At 37.7% G+C, this 22018-nt stretch overlaps 2 protein-coding genes across 5 annotated transcripts in view; one reads left to right on the forward strand and one right to left on the reverse strand.

Annotated features, from left to right (window-relative positions):
• The window catches only part of SELENOF (selenoprotein F), a 36754-nt gene extending 16174 nt beyond the window's left edge, over positions 1–20580 (reverse strand). The window contains exons 1-2 of one of the 2 annotated variants that reach the window (XM_060090054.1): positions 20452–20578; positions 11346–11513 (exon numbers count right to left, since the gene is read on the reverse strand). In XM_060090054.1, coding sequence (XP_059946037.1) covers positions 11346–11513; positions 20452–20535 — 252 coding nt within the window. In that variant the 5' untranslated portion in view covers positions 20536–20578. Of the gene's footprint in view, positions 1–11345; positions 11514–20451 lie in introns of both variants that reach the window. The other variant, XM_060090055.1, reaches the window with a different exon arrangement.
• Positions 20581–21152: 572 nt separating this feature from the next.
• HS2ST1 (heparan sulfate 2-O-sulfotransferase 1) overlaps positions 21153–22018 on the forward strand; it is a 190601-nt gene continuing 189735 nt past the window's right edge. For all 3 annotated transcript variants that reach the window (XM_060090056.1, XM_060090057.1, XM_060090058.1), the window contains exon 1: positions 21153–21609. In XM_060090056.1, the coding sequence (XP_059946039.1) occupies positions 21486–21609 (124 nt within the window). In that variant the 5' untranslated portion in view covers positions 21153–21485. The remainder of the gene's footprint in view (positions 21610–22018) is intronic.

Genomic DNA, 22018 nt, shown 5'->3' on the forward strand with positions numbered 1-22018 from the left:
AAAAAAAAAAGACAAAAACATGCAAAAATCCTGGATTCTTTAGATGCTCAATAAGTAAGAATAGTGAATATTATAATATTTTCTTTCACACTATTGGTTATGTTTAAGGTATGCACCCATTTTCATAGAGCTTTAGGTAGCCCTGATAGCCTATTCAGGGCTATCATTCATTGTTCCTCTGTTATTAGAATAGCCACTTCAAAATTTCTCAAGCTTTCAAATTCAAATGACCTTAGAGCAGAGTTTTCAACCCTTACTGTATACTTGGATTACCTGAGAAGATTCTGAAAATTACTGATCCCTGGAACCCATCCCAGTCCAAGTAAATCAGGATAGTTGGGTTGAGATCTAGGCATCAGTATTTTAATTAATATTACTACTTTTAAAGCTACCCAAGTGATTGTAAAGGGCAGCCAGGGATGCCTTGGACTATACTCAACTATTAATGAGGCAAAAATTACAAAACAATCAAACAGTAGAGGCTTTTGCTCAAGAGACTAACCAAATTAATTCTAAAAGGTAAACCAGGTAAACACTGACCAGAGCAAGACAAATGCTGCAATACTCTTTTTCTTCTCATATGAAGTATTGCTTGCAGCCATACATTCTTATTTTTGAAATCCTCTTTTATTTAAAGCAAAACTTTAGAAAAAAAACTTTGAATATTAAGTAGCAATATGACGAAAATGATCTAATGTTAGGTGAACAAAAGGAAAAATTTTGACTGCTGAACGAATTCAGATCTGAGAAGTAACTATTTTATAGCTCTTCTGAAGGTTTGTTCTTAAATAAAATGTAGCAATTTAAAAACAAGTAAGTATGGCTATAACATGATGAAAGCTAGGTATTATTTAGAGATCTTAAATGAAAACCTATTATGATACGTTCAAGTATATGTGAGCCACTCTTTAAACATTAATTATATCCAGTGTAATTTCTTAAAGTCAACTTTACTCCTTTCACATACATCTGGTAGAGGAAAAATATCAACACATCATGCAGAAGCTATTTTTTTCTAGCAAAATTTAGTCAGTTAATTCTCAGGGAAAATGTTTCCAACTAAAACTACGTCTAGTGATCTGCTGATGTTTTAAATTTTAATTCATTATTTATCAAGGTCATTCCTGTATTTTGTGATTTTTTTTTAAAGTGCCTGTAGTGATAGAAACAAAAAGCTACAATTACACATGGACAAATAAGCAGGGTACTAAATAGTTTGTGATCTTACAGTAAGCTTTTGTCAAGATTTTAGTTTGTCACCTTAAGTGTATAAGGCAAATAGTGTATTTATTAACATTTTCATACACACACTGACTGATGGCATTCTTGCATAGGAACGATGAATGAATATGGAGGAATAGGGAAATAAGTTGGGTTTTACAATTTTAGCAAACTAAGCTGGTAAATAATGCTCTAATATTATACCCCTGAGATTAAACTATTCATTTTTAGGTACTTTCTACCAAACTCTGAAAAAATATAAAACAACAACTGTGCCTAAGGAAGATCCCTAAGTTTAAAACTTATTCTACTACACTATTAAATTGCTATTCTTCTTTGAATCTCGTGTCTGACTTAAGATTGAGAAAACTAGAAACAAGCAAGGTAACATCTACCTTAATTCAAATTAGGCTCTAAAGAAGGTAGGAGTACACTGGGGGTATCTTTCCATAAAGATACAATTACTGTTCCACTAAAAAGCTCAATGAAAATGTACAAAACTAAACTAAAATAAAAATGTTTCTCTGACATCACCACAATCTAAATTAGACCATTTCAACTATGAAATTTGAGAAAAAAAAAAAAAAAGAACGAGGCTTCTTTCAATACTGTGATAAGAACTAGAATTTGTATATATAGCTAAAACAAAGAGAATTTCATCAGCAAGAGGTTAAGACTGTAACTATTAGACTTTCACCTGGAAACAAATACACCCACAGATACAGACACACACACATTCCTATACATACTTCAGCTACAAGTATGAATAATTCAGGGTATCATTTGGGAACAATGTATTCAATCCTACTAATACCTAGGGAATATCACACAATATAAAGAAATAACTTGACACAATGCCACTATATTTCCTGAGGCCAAAATATCCAAAGAATGGTAAAAATGACCCTAAGCTTGACTATCTTAGTAAGCAGTTTTTAAAATAAAACCAATTAGCTCCTTGGTAACATGTGTAAGTAAAGAAAATGGTAAAAAAAATTCAATGTATTTTTGCTCCTAAATGTTTGAAAATTATAACGTATATCCCTGTTAACTTGAAAAACTGAGATCCTGTTAAAATACAGTTCAATATCCAACCGTTCAATAGCCTCAAAAAATGAACATGAAAGTGCCATATATGGCAGGAAAACCTGCTTTTCAAAAGAGAATTCAATTCTTTGTGTTAGTGTTCCCACTACCACTCCAATACTGAACACTGTCATAAAAAAAGGGGCAATTATTATTATCTTTAAGAAAGGTTACAAATATCTGAAATAAAAAACAAGAGTTGGCTCAAATGATTTTATTCTATTAAAATTAATCACCTAATACATTTTAAGAACATATACAAAAAAAGCCATAATAATCCAAAAGTTAAACAGTACACAAAAACTAAGAGCACCAATATGAAATTAGAACAAAAGAAACTAGGCCATTCCACACATTTTTATTTTTTGTGCACTCTCTGACAAGTATACTATCTATTTTAGAATTGACTATGGTACCAGATAAAATTCATGGCCTGCTAAATTAAAACTTAACACTTATTTCTTCAAAGAGAAAACTGAAAAGGCAGTTTGGAGCTAAGGGTTGTATGCTATATTAAAAATTATCCTCTATTGCTGGCCCTTTTCCCATCTACCACCATCGTCTTAAGGGGCTACCTTGTAGTTAGATGGAAGTCCTTTGTAGACTTATGTTGGGATTAGCAGTTTCTCAAATAAGAACACTGGAAAGCATCCTCACTCATCCCTTCCCCATTCCAATCCAGTCAGTCAATAAATCCTGTAAGTTTTATTGCCTAAATCTCTTTCAGATCTGTCCCTTCTCCATTTTTACTACCAGTGTGTTAGCTTAAGCCCCTGTATCTTGCCTCTGGAAATTGGCAATCTAAGTTCTTTTTCTGGCAACAGTATTCCCCTCTGCCCTGTCAACTATCATTCACAACACCAACAAAAGTTATTAAAATACAAATCTGATGTCAATTCACCATTTATAATCCTTATATTTTGTCCCCTGACTATAGGATAGAGTCCAAACTTCTTATCAAGGTACACTGGCCCTACTTACTTACCTATGATTACCTCTCCTCACAATAAGCTATCTGATTTATTTTAGACAGCCATCTCTCTCATGATGACCCTGTATCTTTGCATTTACTTTTCCTTCTGCCAGAGACGACCTTCTCCTAATTATTTTCCAACTTATTATAAGCATCAACTTCTACATAAGCAAGTGGTAATATTTACCTGGCCTGTCAAATGGTTATACCCTTCCTTTTACGTGCTTTCATACCACATATTTTGTTTACAGCACACATCTCACTGAATCCTTGAAAGAAATCAATGCATCTGGAAAAATAATAAAAGGAAACAGTACAGAAGGGTATAAAAGAAGAAGTAAAAATTTTCCTTTGCCTCCTATCTCATTCAATAACTTTTAAATTGTTTTTAGTTCTTCTACTGGTCACTTCCATAGTGATTAATATGGTTCTATCTATAGTTCTTGATTATGCCAACTTTAAATAAGAGATTTATTGATTCCTTCCTCCTTCCAACTTTTATTTATTTTTTATTTCTAATTTTTTAGCAGCTATAACACTGGATATTATGCTTTAGCCCAACAGAATATCCTGCCAACTGCATTCTAGTAGTCCAATTTCCATGTCTATTTCTTCATCTCCTCCAGGACAGTGACTATTGTCTTATTTTGGCATTCTCAGAGCCTATAGTAAGAAGTAATATTCAATATATAAACAGAAAGTTTATTTTGACTCTGAGGTAGGTATGTCTAGGAAAGGCAGTGGTAAGACAGCCTGGAGATAGATTATGAATTACTTTAAGGATTTATTTCCCTTTTAAATATTACAATCTGCAAAGGTGACAGAATGTTTTAACATGGTTAGATAGAAGCTGATCCTGATTTGTAAATACCTAAAAAAAATTGACTACATTTAGTTTTCATATTAAAGGCAGAGAAATGCCACATCTAGAAAATATAAAAAATAAATTTAAATAATATTTTCAGTCCACTGAATAACTGCACAAAAGAAACTTTAAAACTTTTGTTACACAAATATATGACACGTATGTTTATTGCTACTTGTTAGCTGTATGACTTTAGGCAAGATCTCCATGCCCCAGACTCAGCTATTAAATGGAGATGATAATGGTAGTTACCTCACAGAGTTGTTGTGAGGATTATACAAGTTAATTCATGTAAAGTCTTGGAACAGCACCTTCATATTGTAAGAACTTAATGAATGTTAGTAGCTATTATTATTAAGTAAATATTTGGTCATTATTTACTTCTGTTGCTACTCAGGAGTCTTACTTAGTGATTCTCACACTGAATTTTAACTGTTGCCAAACATTATTCAGATTTGTTTTTCTTTAAAGCTTCTTTCTGGACAATGTTTTTATATTATAATTAGAATAAACTGTTGAATTAAATTTGTTTCCTTTGAAGAAATCAATTCATGTATTTGATGCTACCGACACTACAAAACTGAAGCTATTTTAAGCAACTGTGAAATTTCTTTAGCAACTACAATTTCATGCAGTTAGCTTAACCTCCATTTCATCCTTCTATGTTTTAGACACCAGTAGCATTCTGCTTTTGATAAAAATTTGCCACTGTTTTGCATAATGCTGTTTAAGCTGACTTAAATTACTCTAAAGCTGGCTACAGAATTTCCATGTAAATTGAAAATAACAAAATGTTTCAATGCTCTTTTATCAGAAATAAGAAAAATTATGTGACTTACTTAAAATGTTTGGTTGGGCCTTCAATAAAGCCAAACTCATTAACATATTCTTCAAAAACACCAAGTAATGGAAGCCATTAAAGTCTGTGGTAAACTAAGGAGTAAAGATTTGGTAACTTTAAACAGAAACTAGCAATGGGACTGTGTTATTAAATTTGTTAACTATAAATGCAAAAGGGGCAGACCTTCAGAAATCCTGTCTGGTGTTTTACATTTAACTCATTCATTTTCCTACAGTAACTCTGTGAAGTAGGTATTACTATTAACATTTTCAAGATGGGAGGCAAAACAGTGTCGATGTTTAAAAACTTGGGGCTCTGGAGTCAGAGAGACTTGAGATGAAGCCAGGTTCTGGCACCAGTTTTGTGGGTAACGTCGGGCAGATTACACCCTAGTTTCCTCTTCTGTTAAATAGGGGTAATAGTATTTACCTTATAGAACTGTTGTGAGGATTAAATAGATAACATAGGTAAACCACTTTAGTACATAACCAAGGTAAAATAAACACTTAAAGCTGAGCCAATGTAATTATTACAACAAAACTGAAGATTTTTAAGGGAAATAAAATCCTTTTATCAAATACCTGAACTGTTGAGGTATTTTACAGAACCAGTAATGGTATAATTTGGTGATCTGCAGCCTAGGTTTCTACTGATATTCTGTAAATAAGACCAAGATGTTCCAAAATTCAAATAAAAGAAATCTCTTCTCAATCTGTAGAGTTTAAAAAAAAAATTCACTTCTAAGTTTTTCTCTTCGAAATTTTCTTAAACCTTTGAAATCTGTTACTAAGTATTAGATTAAAAATTGAGCTCCACTTTATCAATGGTTTTGAATATTTTTTAGTAGCAAAACCTTTTCTCTTCAAATGCAATCTTTCATATGGCATTTTAAAATGATCAAAATGCTACACATTTTTAAAGTACAAATTTGCAGTATTTTCCTTATTAAAAATGTGCCAACCAAGGACTCAAAAAGTTGAAATCTAGGGTTATGTTTGACATAATTTACTTCTGTATTTTGCTGCACATAAGCAAGTAATTACAAATGGTCAAAGTTTTCATACTACTAATTATGTTATCATAAGATATTTCTTCTTGATTCAACTGATCCAAGAGTTTGAAAGTGGAATAGAAAATTTTGTTCCAAATTTTTATTACTCGCAAATCTAATAGTTCATGTTATATCTCTTATCTATTTTCTTTTACCCTATTTTTCTAATAGCAATAATTATTACGCTATCCTCTGAGTTCTCCAAATGTGCTGTTTCTTTCTTGTTTTTTCTTCATCAGCAAATCAGATACTACTACTATTACTGTCATCACCACCAGCCCCAAGTATTTACCTGGTAATTATTACATGCCAGGCACTATTTTAAGCAGTGTATGTATATTAACTTATTTAATCCTCAAACCACCTTAGGAGATAGGAACTATTATTACCCCCAATTTATAAATGAGGAAACAGGCACAGAGTGATAAGTAATTAGTCCAAGTTACCAGCTTGAGTAGCAGGGGATCTGAACCTAGGTAGTTTGGTTTCAGAGCCTGTGCTCTTAAGCACTACTCTAAACTCCCCCCCCCCCACCCCCCAATACAATCAAGACTGAATGAACAGCAAATTAAGTTGAAATAAGTTGGTTATTGGTTCATATATATAAGTAATTCGGCTAACTGGATTCTTTTCTCCCAAAAGGTACTCTGGTTCGGTAAGTAGCCAAACTTTCAGAATAGTAGTTCAGAGATAAAGTAGGTGTGAATGCAAAAGAATAGAAAGTACTAAAAACCAATTAAATAAAAATAATCTGAAAGAAGAAAAAAGCATTGGGACTATAAGATCTTAAAAAGAACAGGTACTAGCTAAGGAAATAGGGGCATATAACTAAGGAGAAATACAGAAGTTCTACAGTAACAATGTCTGGAAGAAGCTGAAATCATTAAGATATGAAAAGTTAAATGAGACAGGAAAAAAAAAGCACCTAGCTGAAAACATCAAGTTCAAATTCACAGAACTGGGAAGATTATAAAAATATGAGAAAAATAACCCATTTATTGAAATACTACATTTAACCTTATAACCCTTAGAAAATAGAAGTTAAAAAATTCTTAACAGAATCAAAATGATTTGATTGTTTGTTCTCACAGGAAAATCCCAGGAAACTCTTTTAACTGGATGGTCATGTACTCCTTGAAAAAGTGTCTATTAATCCTTGTGATCAGACTGGGAACACTAAAAATTTGTGCTAAATAATTAACATCTTTTTTAGATAGATTTGGGAAGCTTATGGTATCCTTATAAATAAAATACAGAAATGAAAATTCTATATTTATAGTTAGATGAACAATTAGTGTTACTAATAGACGACTGATATGAAGACAAACTTTCTTATTTTTTATATATTTTATAAAAATATATAAAAAATATATTTTATATATATATATTTTATATATTTTATATTTTAGGATATATAAGTGAAATACATGAAAAAGGTATTTAACAAGCATCTACAAAGTTCAAGTGTATTTTCAACATAATTAAAAAAATGACCTTTTAAAACTTGTTCTTAGTAAAAAGAGCCTTATTCAAGGAAAAAAACTTATGAAATACTGTAAGCTAAAGGCTGGGGATTCAGAAACATAAAACATAGTTCCAGACTTCAAAGAGCATGAAACATTGGGAGAGAAAAAAAGCCAAACAACAGATACAATATAGTGGTGGTAAGTGCAAATCAAGGGTATCCTCAGGTGCTTTGGGAATACAGAGGTGTAGCTAATATAACTTGGAAGGGCCAAGCGTAGTGGGTAAGGAGGAGAAATTGGGGAAGAGTTCCCAGAATAGGGGACACTTGAGCTAAATCTTTAAAATGGCTCAAGGAGAAGTGATTTACTCTAGTAATTGAGGAAAAAAAAAATAGCCGGTTCTTTACCTAAGAGCTGCTTCATCCACCTGCTCCCTAGTGCAACTTTCCACATAGGTAGTGTGACAGCTAAAGGTTCTTACATTATTCCATAATCCTAGCTAATAACTGGTTAGTGACCCAACTTGAGCTAGTAACAATCCTTGTCTAAAATACTTCAAAATTGTAGATGGGGAAGAATTAGTCCTTTTCTGGTGGGAAAAGCTATAAGATAGAAGACTTAGGAACTGGCTGTTATCAATACTATGTTTTCCCACCACAAGGAAAAAGTCAGTCAGTAGTGAAAAGAAGAATGGTCCCTCCCATTCCATCTTAAGATTCTATATATAAAAAGCTGAAGTCACTTATCCTACTTAGTAAATATTAATAGCACCAAGAATTAAATATTTTTTCTTTCATTAGTTTACCTTTTTTTACTTTAAGCTACAAATGAGAACGCTCCTCATAATTCAGTCAACATCCTTACTAATGTTTGTAAACTGTACCTAGGTATGTATTTATGAGCAAAACTAGTTAAAACAGTAGTAAAATAGCTTACAAAAAAAATCTCCTTCTAGGTAGTATTTGTGATGCTTACTTAGGTCTTTTATGATCAAAATGGGGGGTGGGGGGAGAGAAATAAGACCAAATAAAAATAATAAAGGAATATCTATTTGCAGAACAAGGGATTTTGAAGACATTTTCTGCATTTATTATGAATAAGTTTTTTTTTTTTTTTAATAGCAAATTTTGTGCTTCTGCCGATCAAAGGCTAAATTCAGCCTGTTGAATGAGTAAACATTCGAAAAATGATTAGCCTCATCCCTGGACAGACTTATAAAGCATGCAACTAAGCAAGAACTAAAATGAGTATTCAGGTAACATTTATTATAAATTGCGGAAACATTCCTGCATATAAACTACAATTTTTCTCTTCTAAAGAATTTATATTCCCAATGATTTACACACACACACGGCCATGTTTAAGTATTTTTAATATTTTTGATGTAAGGCACTAGTCTACATACTGCATATTTTTACTTTTATTAAAGTAGGACTAAATTAAACTATAATTTCAAAATTAAGCCTTAAGCCAGAGTTGAATGAGACAGAAAAACTATTATATATATTGTTACCTATAATTATGTACCAATAATCCAGACAGCAATACTGTACAGATTAAATCAAGTACCACTTCTATACTTGAATGCATTTTGCATCTAAATGGAGGCTTGCCTGACATGCCTTACTTTTATATTTCCAGTACTATTTTAAGTGTTCTAGTTCCACTAGGCTTATTAAAAAAAAACATTCATTTATTTTGTACAACACTGTGCTAGCAAATGCTTAATGAGAAGTACATCTTAACAGATTATGGGCAAGGACTTAAGAAAAAAACAATGGGTACAGTATAAAAGGTATATTAGGATACAGGCTCACTTGCACTGAGATATAATAATCATTTCAGTTTGTAATTAGTTAGGTATATATTAAATGGTGGACTACTTGCCTACTATTATTGCTGAAGAAGCAATAAATAGCTCAGTTAAAAATGAAAAGTGAACAGGAATATAATGAATTTATGAAGTGTGTGACTGAAGTTTGGTTCCACTAAAATTATACCACAGGGACTTCCCTGGCAGTCCAGTGGTTAAGACTCCATGCTTCCACTGCAGGGGGCTCGGGTTCCATCCCTGGTTAGGGAACTAAGATCCCTCATGCTACACGGCATGGCAAAAAAACAAAAAAATTATACCATAAAACTGGTAATATTATAAAGAATTACTAAAGGGGCAATTAGTAAAAGCTTTTATATGCACTTGGTTTACAGTTTAGGCACATCTGATATCAGTCAAAGGGTAGATTTTCTCAACTTACCCTTAATTACAAAGCGGGTGTGTGATAAAGATTATTTATTATAAAACACCCCTTGTTATTCAATCCCTGTAAGTTTGGTGTCTCACAAATAATCATTGTTAGTTGAGTAGCTGTACAGACCATAGAATAATAGCCTAAAGACGAGAGGATGAATCACACTTCAGCAATTTGTCCCATGTGAATATGTCATTGATAAAATGAAACAAGAAACAAGAGGGAAGGGTCCTACTAAACTAGTTAGGTCCTAGGTCTTAAATCTATTTAAAATCAAGTTTTAAAAACTTGTTTAGATTTTATTTACGTGCAATAAAGACTAACTTATATGTATGGAAATCTTCTAAACATTAAAATATATCATTGGTATATGTGAACCAAGAAAATGAAAAACATGGAAGACTTGGAAGCCATTTGTGGGACACAGGAATTTCAGGTTTACAACTGAGAAATCAAGTGTAAATTCTGGTTGAACACTAACATGGTGAAAGCTTGTCGGCTTGTTTTTCTTACAGAACTAGAAAACTGTACTCAGTGTTAGAAGTAAACCTTTACTACCTAATAATGAGAAGATACAATTACTGTTTGAAAGCTTTACAAACCATAAAGCCTCAAACAGGATTCAGTAAGTACAACTGAAAGAGAATATTAAAAGGAAACAAAGCAGAGAGATGCTAATATTTTTTCTCAAACACAGGGACCTCATTAATTCAGCTTTATTTGGATGATATAAATGACCTTTTCAGTCTACTTTATAAATTAAAGAAGTCTAAGGGTTTAATGAAAAGATTTAAAAATTGAGCAAGTTTACTATTATTCTGAACAGTGGGTAAAATAGTAGCAGATTTTATTGGACTGTTAGAACTACCTACTCTTGGCTGTTTTCAGGTGTTAAAGGTGAGAGCCACTAAGCCCGTGCGCCACTGATACTGAGCCTGCGCTCTAGAGCCCGTGAGCCACAACTACTGAGCCCGCGTGCCACAACTGCTGAAGCCCGTGCGCCTAGAACCCGTGCTCTGCAGTGGGAGAGGCCACTGCAATGGGAGGTCTGTGCACCGCGGCGAGGAGTGGCCCTCGCTCGCCGCAACTGGAGGGCCCGCGTGTAGTAGCAAAGACCCAACGCAGCCAAAAATAAATAAATTAAATAAATAAATTTATTTTAAAAAAAGAAAGTTATAATTTATTGTTGACAATTATGTGCCAGATAATAGGTGCTTTACTTTCATCTCAAATTTCATTATAAGACTGGGTTCTTATTACAAATGAATAAAAGCACCTAATTAATTATTCTTTGGCTTTATGTGGCCAGAAGTTAGGAAGACTGGATAGATTTACAATCTAGGCATGCTATAGTAATTCTGGTTCCCTTCTGCTGGACAACCATGGTAGGATGGTATATCAATCTGTAACCATACTTTTCCTCCCTATTTGCTCTGATTGATCTAATAGGTCTGCAAGAAATCAGTTGAGTTTCTAAAACTACAGAATGTAAAAGCTAAAGACTTCTTTATATTTAAGTTGATTAAGCAATTTAACATTTTACCTTATCTCAACTAAACCATATAATGGAAGAGAGATACTATAAAACAATACCTTTTTGGTTTCAAATTGTGCTTCTTCCTGACAGCATCCTCTACAGTCAGGATCCAGTTGAAGAAGGTTGAACTGTCCAAGTAGATCACAGGAGCTGCAGAGCAAGTTGCTGGAGAAGCCTAACTCTCTGCAAGACTCTGATGAAAACTCTGCCCCGAACGCAGAGACCTGAAAACAAAAAATGAGAAAAAATAACCCCCTTAACTTCATGTTTACATTACAAAGCTTCCAAAAAAGGAGAAACTAGGGTTGTCAAAATCTAACACACTACAGACAGTTCGTGAAATGCCTCATTTGGAGACAAATTCTTAATTATTTTTATACTTTACAACTTTATATGAGTCTTTGGTTCTTCCCACATCCCCAACAAATTTTTTTCTTAAAAATTTGTCATACTGCAGCTTGGCTAAAACATGGATTAACAAAAAAGATCATATATTATTTCTTTATGATATATATATTACATATCTTTTGAAGAAAAATGAATTTCCATTTCATTTTAAGAACTTAGCACCTGTTCATATGATGTATGGAGTAACATTAACTTCTAGGTCCCTTCTACACCCTACAAACTTATCTTCATTCACATCTAGCAGGGGAAGGGTACAGAAAGGGATGAAGTGGGGGAGAGCGGGAGCACATCAAAAATAAAACTGTGGGGTTTAGGTGCCAGTTCCACCACTTACAAGATGTGTGACTCTGGGCAAGATAACCTCCCTGAGTTTTAATTTCCTCACCGATAAAGCAAGAAACTTCCCACATAAAATAGACTGCAGTAAAGATTAAATGAAATGACTTATGTAAAGTAACCAAACAGAATGACTGGCAAAAGCAGGCTTCCAAAACTATTCTCTTCCTTTATCCATTCTTCTCTCATGTCTCAGTGAGTGTGGTATACCTACATCTGTCTAAGGTCAATACCTGTACCTCTGCTTTAACTTCTGTCTTCTGCCATCTCCACAGGGATTTAATTTCATTGATAACTCATATCTTCAGTGTACCCAAGACCCATAGTTCTAACTGCTCTCCCCACATTCTGTTATTTCTGAATTGTTACTACAGTCTGGTTTCTGATCCCACCACACCACTCAGCTAAACTTGCCAAAAATCACTAAATGCAATGGCATTCAAAACTTTTCTGCTCCAGCTGCTTCTTCCATGGCTTTCCCTCTCCTTCTTCTGCTATGCATCTCTTAAATGCTGTTGTTTCCCATTTCTATTCTTGGCTCTCTCTTTGCTTTGCATACTTTCTATAGAGAATTGCATCTTCTCCATGGCTTCAAATACTCATTTATTGAAAACTCCCAAGTCTTTTTAAGTGTCAAGTTTCCAAAGCCAACAGCCTACCTGAGATCTCATTTAGATGTTGTACAGGCACTGCAAATTCAAACTCTCCAACAGTGAAACATCCTTTCTCCTTAAATCTATTCCTTCCAATGTATTCAGTATCTTGGCAAAATGACACCATTTTCCCTGACCACCTAGTTGCCCCGGTCAGTTCATCCTAGACTCCACACTCTTCACCATTCTTACAATCAGTCAATTAACTTGTTTGTTAAAAAAACAAGTTTTGACAATTCTGTCTCTTAAAGAGCTCTCAAATCTTTTCCTGCCTCAGGGGATTAAATGGTCAGCTACTCCTATCTCTCATTACGTCTCCAATCCCACTCTACTTTTCAGCTATAATGAATTCCTATAGTACCTGAGAATATAAAACCCCTACTCAAATGTACATTTGCTCATACTTTTCTACTCTAAGGCTCTTTTACACTTTTCCACCTTGTTAAATTCTACTTATTTCTAAGAACCCGATTGGTATACCAGTCTTCTTAGGAAGCCTTCTCTGAAAAAAACCAGATCCCAGTATTTAGCCATTGTCTTCTGAGAATGAAATTTATGCACAGCTGTAAAATAGCACCACTCATGACACTGTACTATGTAAATCTAGGATTGTCGGATTCCCCGGTAATACTGTGAACTCTTTCAAGGGCAAACATTAAGTTATTTCTCTGTATTTCCAGCACTTGTGCTAATTCTCCTGTGTGTTAAGAAAATGAATTGGTCAAAACCACAGCCTCAAATAGGGGGCATTTCAGATTGTTTGACTGTGACTGGTTGATCTTCTAGACCAAGGGTTTGCAAATTTTATGTAAAGGGCCCCGTAGCAATTATGTTAGGCTTGGGTGGCTATATAGTTTCTGTTGGAACTACTCAACTCAGCTACTGCAGCACAAAAGCAGTCACAGACAATAATAAATGAATGGGTGTCTGTGTTCCAATAACACTTTACAAAAACAAGGCTTGCTGGATTTGGCCCACCAGCTGACTAATCGTGCAGATTAAAACCCAATGGCATATCCCAATGTGAAAAACTTTAAGTACTGCTGGCATACTCTTCCAAAATGCTGATCATCCCATTGACCTAACAGTAAGTCAACATCCTAATTTGATACCATATACATACATCTTCTACCTTATCTCAGTAATAATGTGGACTGTATATCATAATATATCAAAATAGATCAAGTATCCCAGTCTAGTGGGAGGGACTTAAGACTCTTGCTACTATACTAGCACTTTGAGTAATTTATTTACTAGTAAAGTGATCTGCTTGATCAATTTCACAGGTTAATTTCTATTTTTTTCCCAAAGAAGGCCACACCAATATATACACATCATCCCACGTGTGACTGGCAGTCCTCCACTGAGGAGTGGGAGTCTATGTTCCCTCCCCTTCAACCTGCGCAGGGGCTTGTGACTGTTCTGACCAACAGAGTGTAAAGGAAGTGATACTACATGATTTCTGAGGGTAGGTCTTAAAAAAGGAAACAATCTCTGCTTGGCTAGTACTTGCAGGTGCTGTTATCTGTTTCTCTGTAATACTCGACTTTGGAATTTAGCCACCATGCTGTAAGGTAGCCTAAACTACAGAGAGAATGTAGAGAGGCCCATGTAGAGAGCACCTGAGGCCTCCAGCTGACAACCAGCATCAACTACTAGACATGTGCGTAAAAAGCCTTCTCATTTTAGTCCTTCAGTCTCAGGCGGAGGTCTGAGACACCATGGAACACACAGCCATCCTGCTGTGCCCTGTCTGAATTGCTGACCCATAGAAATTTGAAAGCAAAATAAACAATGGTTTTACACCACTAAATTTTAGGGTGATTTGTAGCCATGGTAACTAAAACAGGCGATAAAAATGAAATAACTTTGAAACTGTGAACTGCTTAACAAACATAAGAAATTGTTACCAAAGCACGTTTCACAAAACAAGAATCTCAAATGAATAATCATGGGATCATAATACTTGGTTTCATTCTGGCATTTACTGAGCACCTACTGACAGGCAGCATGAACATGCAAAACATGTATTTGAGTCTGATGACATCTTGATTCAAATATCAGCACAGAGCAACCTTACTTCTTAACTTCTGAATAGGAATAATTACCACTTACTTCACAAAGTTTTGGGGATTAAAGGAGAAAAAGTACAGAAAGCATCTTGTATTCTGCCCAGTACACAGTGAGTACTTAATAAATTTTAGAATTATTCCCACCTTCCACTGTGAAAGCACACTTAAAAACTACAAAACACTACTTATTTTTAAGTCATTATATTAGATATGGGGTAGAGATAAGCGCAGGGGAGATATAATGTATCTTTAAAATTTTTTAAAATAAATTTATTATTTACGTTTTTTAAATTTTTGGCTGTGTTGGGTCTTCGTTGCTGTGCGCCAGCTTTCTCTAGCTGCAGTGAGCGGGGGCTACTCTTCGTTGCGGTGCGCAGGCTTCTCATTGTCGTGGCTTCTCTTGTTGCGGAGCACAGGCTCTAGGCACGCAGGCTTCAGTAGTTGTGGCTCATGGGCTCTAGAGCACAGGCTCAGTAGTTGTGGAGCACGGGCTTAGTTGCTCCACAGCATGTGGGATCTTCCCGGACCAGGGATCGAACCCGTGTCCCTGGCATTGGCAGGCGGATTCTTATCCACTGCGCCACCAGGGAAGCCCTAGAATATATCTTGAGTTCCATGAGTGAACTACTTTTTTCTCTTATGTCATTGGTTTTGCAGACTTAAGGCTTTGAATCTAAGAACATCAGAACATATTTTTAAGCACTTCATAGGTAAGTACCAAATTCTAAATAATATAGAAGAGTTCAAAATTATGCCCACCCACCTTTTTATTATCAAAAAGTAATGAACAGCATTTAAATGTGCACAGTAAGGCCAAATATTAAATTTTATTGTTGCTTTATTATTATTTTTGGCCACACCATGTGGCTTGTGGGATCTTAGTTCCCCGACCAGGGAATGCACCTGTGCCCTCAGCAGTGAAAGCTTGGAGTCGTAACCACTAGACCGCCAGGAAATTCTCCTAAATTTTAAAATAATTAGCCACCCTTCTAAGAAAGACATAGTTTTTTTTTTTTTTTTTTGCGGTATGTGGGCCTCTCACTGTTGTGGCCTCTCCCATTGTGGGACACAGTCTCCGGACGTGCAGGCTCAACGGCCATGGCTCACGGGCCTAGCCACTCCGCGGCATGTGGGATCTTCCCGGACCGCGGCACGAACCCGTGTCCCCTGCATCGGCAGGCGGACTCTCAACCACTGCGCCACCAGGGAAGCCCAAAAGACATAGATTTTAAGGACTGGGTGGGATAACCCTGACTGGGATAACCACTTAACAGTTTATGACTTCTCCAATTCAAAGTAGGATTGACAGGCTAAGAGACTCCTTTGCATTAGTCACTGATTTATTTTTCTGATATTACTGAGTTCTTTATAAACATAAGGGTTATTGGCTGGGAAGCTGTAATAACTATAATGTAACATCACCTTTTCAGGCAAAAGCCTGGTATAGCTATACATTTTATTACACTTATACATTCACATGATTATCTGTCTCTTAACCAGTCTTTACTCAGAAAACTCATAGGTTTCTCATGTAATAATTCTGAACGGATTTCAAATCTGAGACGAAATACATGGATTTACAGACGAACCCCATGAAAACAAATACCAGAAACATAGCCTTTATGGCAAGCTCTTACAAAGCACCAGATACTTTGCTAAACACTTTACATCATTATTCTATTTAATCTTATCCCCCTATGAAAGGGGTATTATCCTCATTTTACAGGATAAAAGGGAGAGAAGGGAACAGAGGCTTAGGACAGTTGAGGTAATCTACCTTAAGACAATACAACAAACATTAGATGGCAGCATCAAGATTCTAATCCTGGCCTGCCCTCAAAACCCTTAACCACTGTTATTAACTACCACCTTTCACAGAATCCATGATACACCATTATCGTATGCACCACTAAAAATAACAAAAATGCTGACACTTGCGCCACCCATTGAAATAAGACCAGACCAGATGTTAACTTGTGAAGAAAAGGGGGTAGGCGTAGGGGATGGGGTGTGGTGTCTCAGAATCAATCATACATAAAATCATTTTATACTGCTTCCAGTACAGTGCCTTTCTTTTTAAATTAATTAATTTGTTTATTTTTGGTTGCATTGGGTCTTCATTGCTACACGGGGGCTTTCTCCCATGTCCCTTGCATTGGCAGGTGGATTCTTAACCCCCGGACCACTAGGGAAATCCCTACAGTGTCCTTCTGAAAGAAGTAATATGTATGAGCTGAATGAAGAACTGAGTACCACTTAGTGCTGGGACACTCTAAAAAACAGCTCCTTTAGGCCATACGAAAATATTTTTTTCTAATGCTTAAGCATACTCAGAATGTATTTTCAATTAAATCATTTATATCCTCCCCGTTGTCACCTCATTGGAATATTGGTAACTATGTGTTGCTACTAACTTTAATTAGAGCTATTCAGAGGCACAGACAGTAATAAAAGCTCAACCTGTCTAGTCTGAGGACTCAGAGGTGTGAATTAACAAAGTAGGAGCTAAGTCTTCTGCCGATACCAGTAGCTCAACCTCAGGGCACCAAGAAGGTCTTCCTTCATTCCCTTTTTATTCATCTGTCAGGTTCCAAAGCTTTGGCTTATTTTTATTACTGCCAGCTACTTATTCCACCTGGCCTTTCTTCCCCCTCAGGCTAACTGTGAGATGCAGTTTTTCTAATTTCTTAAGAGTTTTTTCAACAGTCCTCTGTACTTCTCTTTTCATTTTCAAGATTTTATTGCCTTCTTTTCTTAAAAACACTAGTCATTACAGAAGAAAGAGACAGGAGTAAGCTTTAGAGAAGTTAAAACAGTTCAACAAAAAGGTGAATTGCTCAGACCACCCTTTCTAAATATTTTCAGAGTCATTATGTATTGGTTGGAGTGGGTGGGGTTCATCACTGTTCTACATAACCTACTACAGATATCTTAATGACTTTGATAGCAAGGAACAAACACTAATGAACTAGAAGGCCTTTCAAACCTCTGAAGGATCTAAATGTACACTGAGGCACAATAAAACAATATATAAAAGAAAAGTGGCCCCTTATTCTCTTTGGCTACACTCGGCATGGGAATGGAGGGATACAAACCACACACAGAGCTTTGGTGCAGTTGTGAATCTGTAATACAGCATAATGTATGACGACAGAATATGTAAGGGAGAGGGTATGTAAGACTTTGCAAATCTGGAAATGGGATGTAAGTTAAGCCTTGCATTTTATCTAAACACCTTACTTTAGGTCTGGTGAGAGGGAACATGGTATGTGAGAGGTACTAAAATGACCCCAATTTTCCACCTCTACCATTTTGCTCTCCCAGTAGAGGTAAATGCTGGGAATTAAGCCTGGAGAGACAAACAAGTAAGTATTAGGTCAAAGAGGCCCTGTTAAGGCATACTGAAGATAGACTTCAACTTAAAAGCAACTGAGAGCCATTGAGGAGTTTTAACAATGACCGACCTAAGTTTGAGAAAGATGACTTGGATGCACTGCAGAGACTGAATTAGGAAATGGGGGAAAATGAGATCAGGAGACCAGTTACAGAAGCTGTTGTGGCAATCCCAGGCAAGCAAAGATGGGGCCTGAATTTAGGTACTACCTGTGGAGGTAAAATTAAATGAACTGGCTTGGAGATTTTTAAGGGTTTAATGACTAACTGGGGTCAGAGAGTGAAAGGAAAGAATTTAAAATGAATAATTTCTGGCTTGGGCAATTGGGAAGCTGGCAAAAACAACAGCTTAGATTCTGATAATTAAAGGGTGAACTAGGAGGTTGTTATTTCTAAGGAGAGAGAGGTTGGTGGCCTAAATAAGGGATTAATAATAAGTGGATGAACCTGAGAGATATTAGGAAGTAAAATCAACAAGACTTGGTAATTACCTGGATGTGAGGTATGTAAGAAAAGGTAGGAGTCGAAGATGAGACCCAAGTTTCTGGCTTGAATTCTGTGGATGGTCACTTTGGTAGATTGTTTAATGGGCATAAATTCCTCCTACCTTGGTATGTACACTTCTTTGCAATGTGACTATGTCACTCTTCTCATGCAGAGATGGAGTCCATATCCCTAGCCCTGAAATCCAGGCTGGTCTTGTGACTTGCTTTGACAAATACTGTGATATGAAAGTGATGTATGTGATTTCTGAGGCTAGGCTTTAGGAGGCATTGCAGCTTTTGCTCTGTACGAGTGCTGCCTTGAGACTGCCACGAAAAGAAGTTGGTCTGGCCTATTGGAGAATGAGATGTCACATGGATGGGAACCTAGCTGACAGACAGCACCACTAAGAATGAAGCCATCCTGGACCCTTCAGTTCAGCTGACCTACCGGCTCAGCACAGCTGCGTAAATGAGGCCAGAGGAAACCAACAGAGAAAATGCTCAGCAGACACACAGAATTACAAGAAATCGTTATTTTAAGCTTTGGGGGTGGTTACACAGCCACAGATAATGAAACAGTTAAAGAAAGTGAAATCAGGAGAAAGCAACTTGAAATGTTATTCTTTTTTATATTTTCGAGGTGGTGAACGCAAATTGCCTAAGACTGACAATAAATTCTTGAGTACGAAGTTTAGAAAGGGGTCTTCCAGTAATTTCTAAGGCACCAAATGACTGAATAATGGAGTATTGTAAAGCTAATTATAGAAGTAAAGAATCCACCTTTTAGGCAAGGTTACAAAAGGAAACAGGCAGGATCTTTAAACTCCTTGATTAAAGAAAAGCCCAGGTGTTTGTAGGGGCTTTCGGTATAGACCCTCACTGCTCCAAACCTTGGATAAATTAATTAAACCAGGTCTCTAGGAGAATACTTCTCAGCAGGCTCAATACAGAGAACTCCTGAAAAATTAGGCTGATAAAAGACACTTGTAAAAACTCCAACCATAGTGTATATTAAACAGTTTTATTATTCACATAAACATGGACTAAAAACTTCTAAGGAGAAATTAACAAACAGTAAGTTGTTTGTGAGTGAATAGGAAAATAAGTAGAATTTAGCCCTTCGCCATTCAAAGATAAAAAACGCATCTGTTCTATTAATTGATAAAAACGAAATAAAAACAACTTGGTTAAACACCGTCCGATTTTAAACGAGATGAAAGGTATCATTTTAGAATATCAATTTCAAAAAAATTATGCTTTAGTATGAAATAGCTCCTTTTATTGCAACAATGTTGTTTAAAATCACAAATGGCAGGCACTGAGGTGTACCCAGCAGCATATGAATTCCACAGAACAGAGATTAAAGGCTGTCTAAAAGTGACATACAGAGACCACAAACAACTGACAGAAAGAAGTAAAAAGGAAGTGCACCCTGGACCAAAGACCTCAGGGCTTTAAGATTTGGGAGCCTTGCCACAAGGAACGATAGTTCCTTGCATTTCTGCCAATTTAAAAACAATCTTCATTCCTGGGCAAAACTTAGTGCCCTTTATTTCGTTCACGGTGTGTCTTACAAATTGTACTCAAGACAGTCTAAAATCAGGAGAAAAAACCGCTAGAAACCCGGGACGGGGAAAGATAAGTATCAAACGAGGAATTAAGCCACGTCGCACTCTGGCCGCAGCAATCGCTGAGGAAGCCCTATCCTCCCACCCTTTTCAACTGTGGCTCCCAAACGGGACCGAATGTTCTGTCTTCCTCGGCGCAATCCCTCCCACTCGCCCTGGGGCTGCAGCGGAGGTGACCTCCACTCACCGTTTGAAGCACAGTCACCAGCAGCAGCCGCAGCCCAAAAGCCGGCAAAAGCCACCCATCCAGCCCGGCCGCCATAGGTGCCATCTTCCGTAGGTCTCCGGCTGCCCCGAGGACCTCTCTGCTCGGGGCGTCTACTCCAGAGCCTGATCCAAAACAGGATGCTAAAGGCCGTTAACGTCAAGTCTCTTATTCTGCAGAGACGGGTGTTAACTAAGGGCATATGGAAGCTTAAAGGTGAATAAATACCTTTACATTTGATATAAATATGAAGTCGCTGGGTCCTTTCGATAACCCATTTCAGGCATTTTCCTAGACTCCCCAAATCTGTGTTTCCCCGGGCTCTTTCATTCACGACATTTCCTCAAGCAGCCAAGAAGCCCCGCCTTCTCCAGTTTCGGCCTGCCTCCTTCTCCAAGTTTACCCAATCGAATGCCACTTTCGTTGACACCTTAGGCAAAGGAAACCAACCGTGACACGGGCCAAGAGCTAAGCCCTGGGGTTCTTCGGTCCAATAAGCACAAGCGAACGGGAGCAGCGGGCGGAGCCTCTGGTTGCTGAGCAGCGTACGTGGATGCGTGCGCATGGTGGCCGAGGGGGATGGGCAGGGGGCGGGGCCGAGGGCGGCGCAGCCGCAGCCGCAACGTTGGCGGAGGAGCGCGCGGCGGCGAGCAAAGGAGGGAGGGAAGGAAGGAAAAGAGGGAGGGAGGCAGGCAGGCGGGCGCGGGGCTCGGGGACTGAGGCGGTAGAGGGAGGCGAGAGCCCGGCAGCCGCTTCGCACTGTGTTCGCTGCGCGGGCTTTTGGAGGGGCGGCCGTGGAGTCGGCCGAGGAGAAGCGGACACCGGCGGCGTTAGTGCTGGCGCCTGGGGGCGGGGGACTGGGGAAGCGAGAAGGGGGGTCGCTGCGGTGCTTCTCTCGCTGTCGCGCTTTCCTTGCCTTTCTCCCGGCTCGGTGGGCTCCTCCCGGCGTCTCCTTTGCCTCCGGGGCCCCGATCCCCGCCCCCCGCGGTATGTCTTGATCCCGAGCGGCGGGTTTCATGGGGCTCCTCAGGATTATGATGCCGCCCAAGTTGCAGCTGCTGGCGGTGGTGGCCTTCGCAGTGGCAATGCTCTTCTTGGAGAACCAGATCCAGAAACTGGAGGAGTCCCGGTCGAAGCTAGGTGAGGAGCCGTGCCACTCTGGGCTGAGTGGTGTGTGGAAGCGGCCGGGCCAGGGAGGCAGTGCTACCCGAGCAAGTGGGCGTTTGCCTAACCTGAGATCTGGCTCCTCGGCAGGAGACTGAAAGAGGTTGCAAAGAGAGATGGGACTGGGGCCATGGAGAACACAAGCTTCAAGAATGGTGTGAATTAAGCTTGGGTGGTATGCTGGGCTCGCGAGGTCACGGGGCAGAGGTTGCAAGGTTGGGCTTCCCGGAGCCAAAGAGTTACCCCGAAGTAGGCATTCCATGGGGAGAGAGCAAGATAAGAGCGAACTCGTTGGGGAGTGGGTACTGACTGTTGGAGGAGACAGAAACGCTCAGGCTTGCGTGTTCTCTTAGAAGTCGTACAGAAAGCCTCGGCAGTGTCAGGC

Source organism: Mesoplodon densirostris, chromosome 2 (assembly GCF_025265405.1).
Source record: "Mesoplodon densirostris isolate mMesDen1 chromosome 2, mMesDen1 primary haplotype, whole genome shotgun sequence".
In the NCBI taxonomy this organism is placed as follows: domain Eukaryota; kingdom Metazoa; phylum Chordata; class Mammalia; order Artiodactyla; family Ziphiidae; genus Mesoplodon; species Mesoplodon densirostris.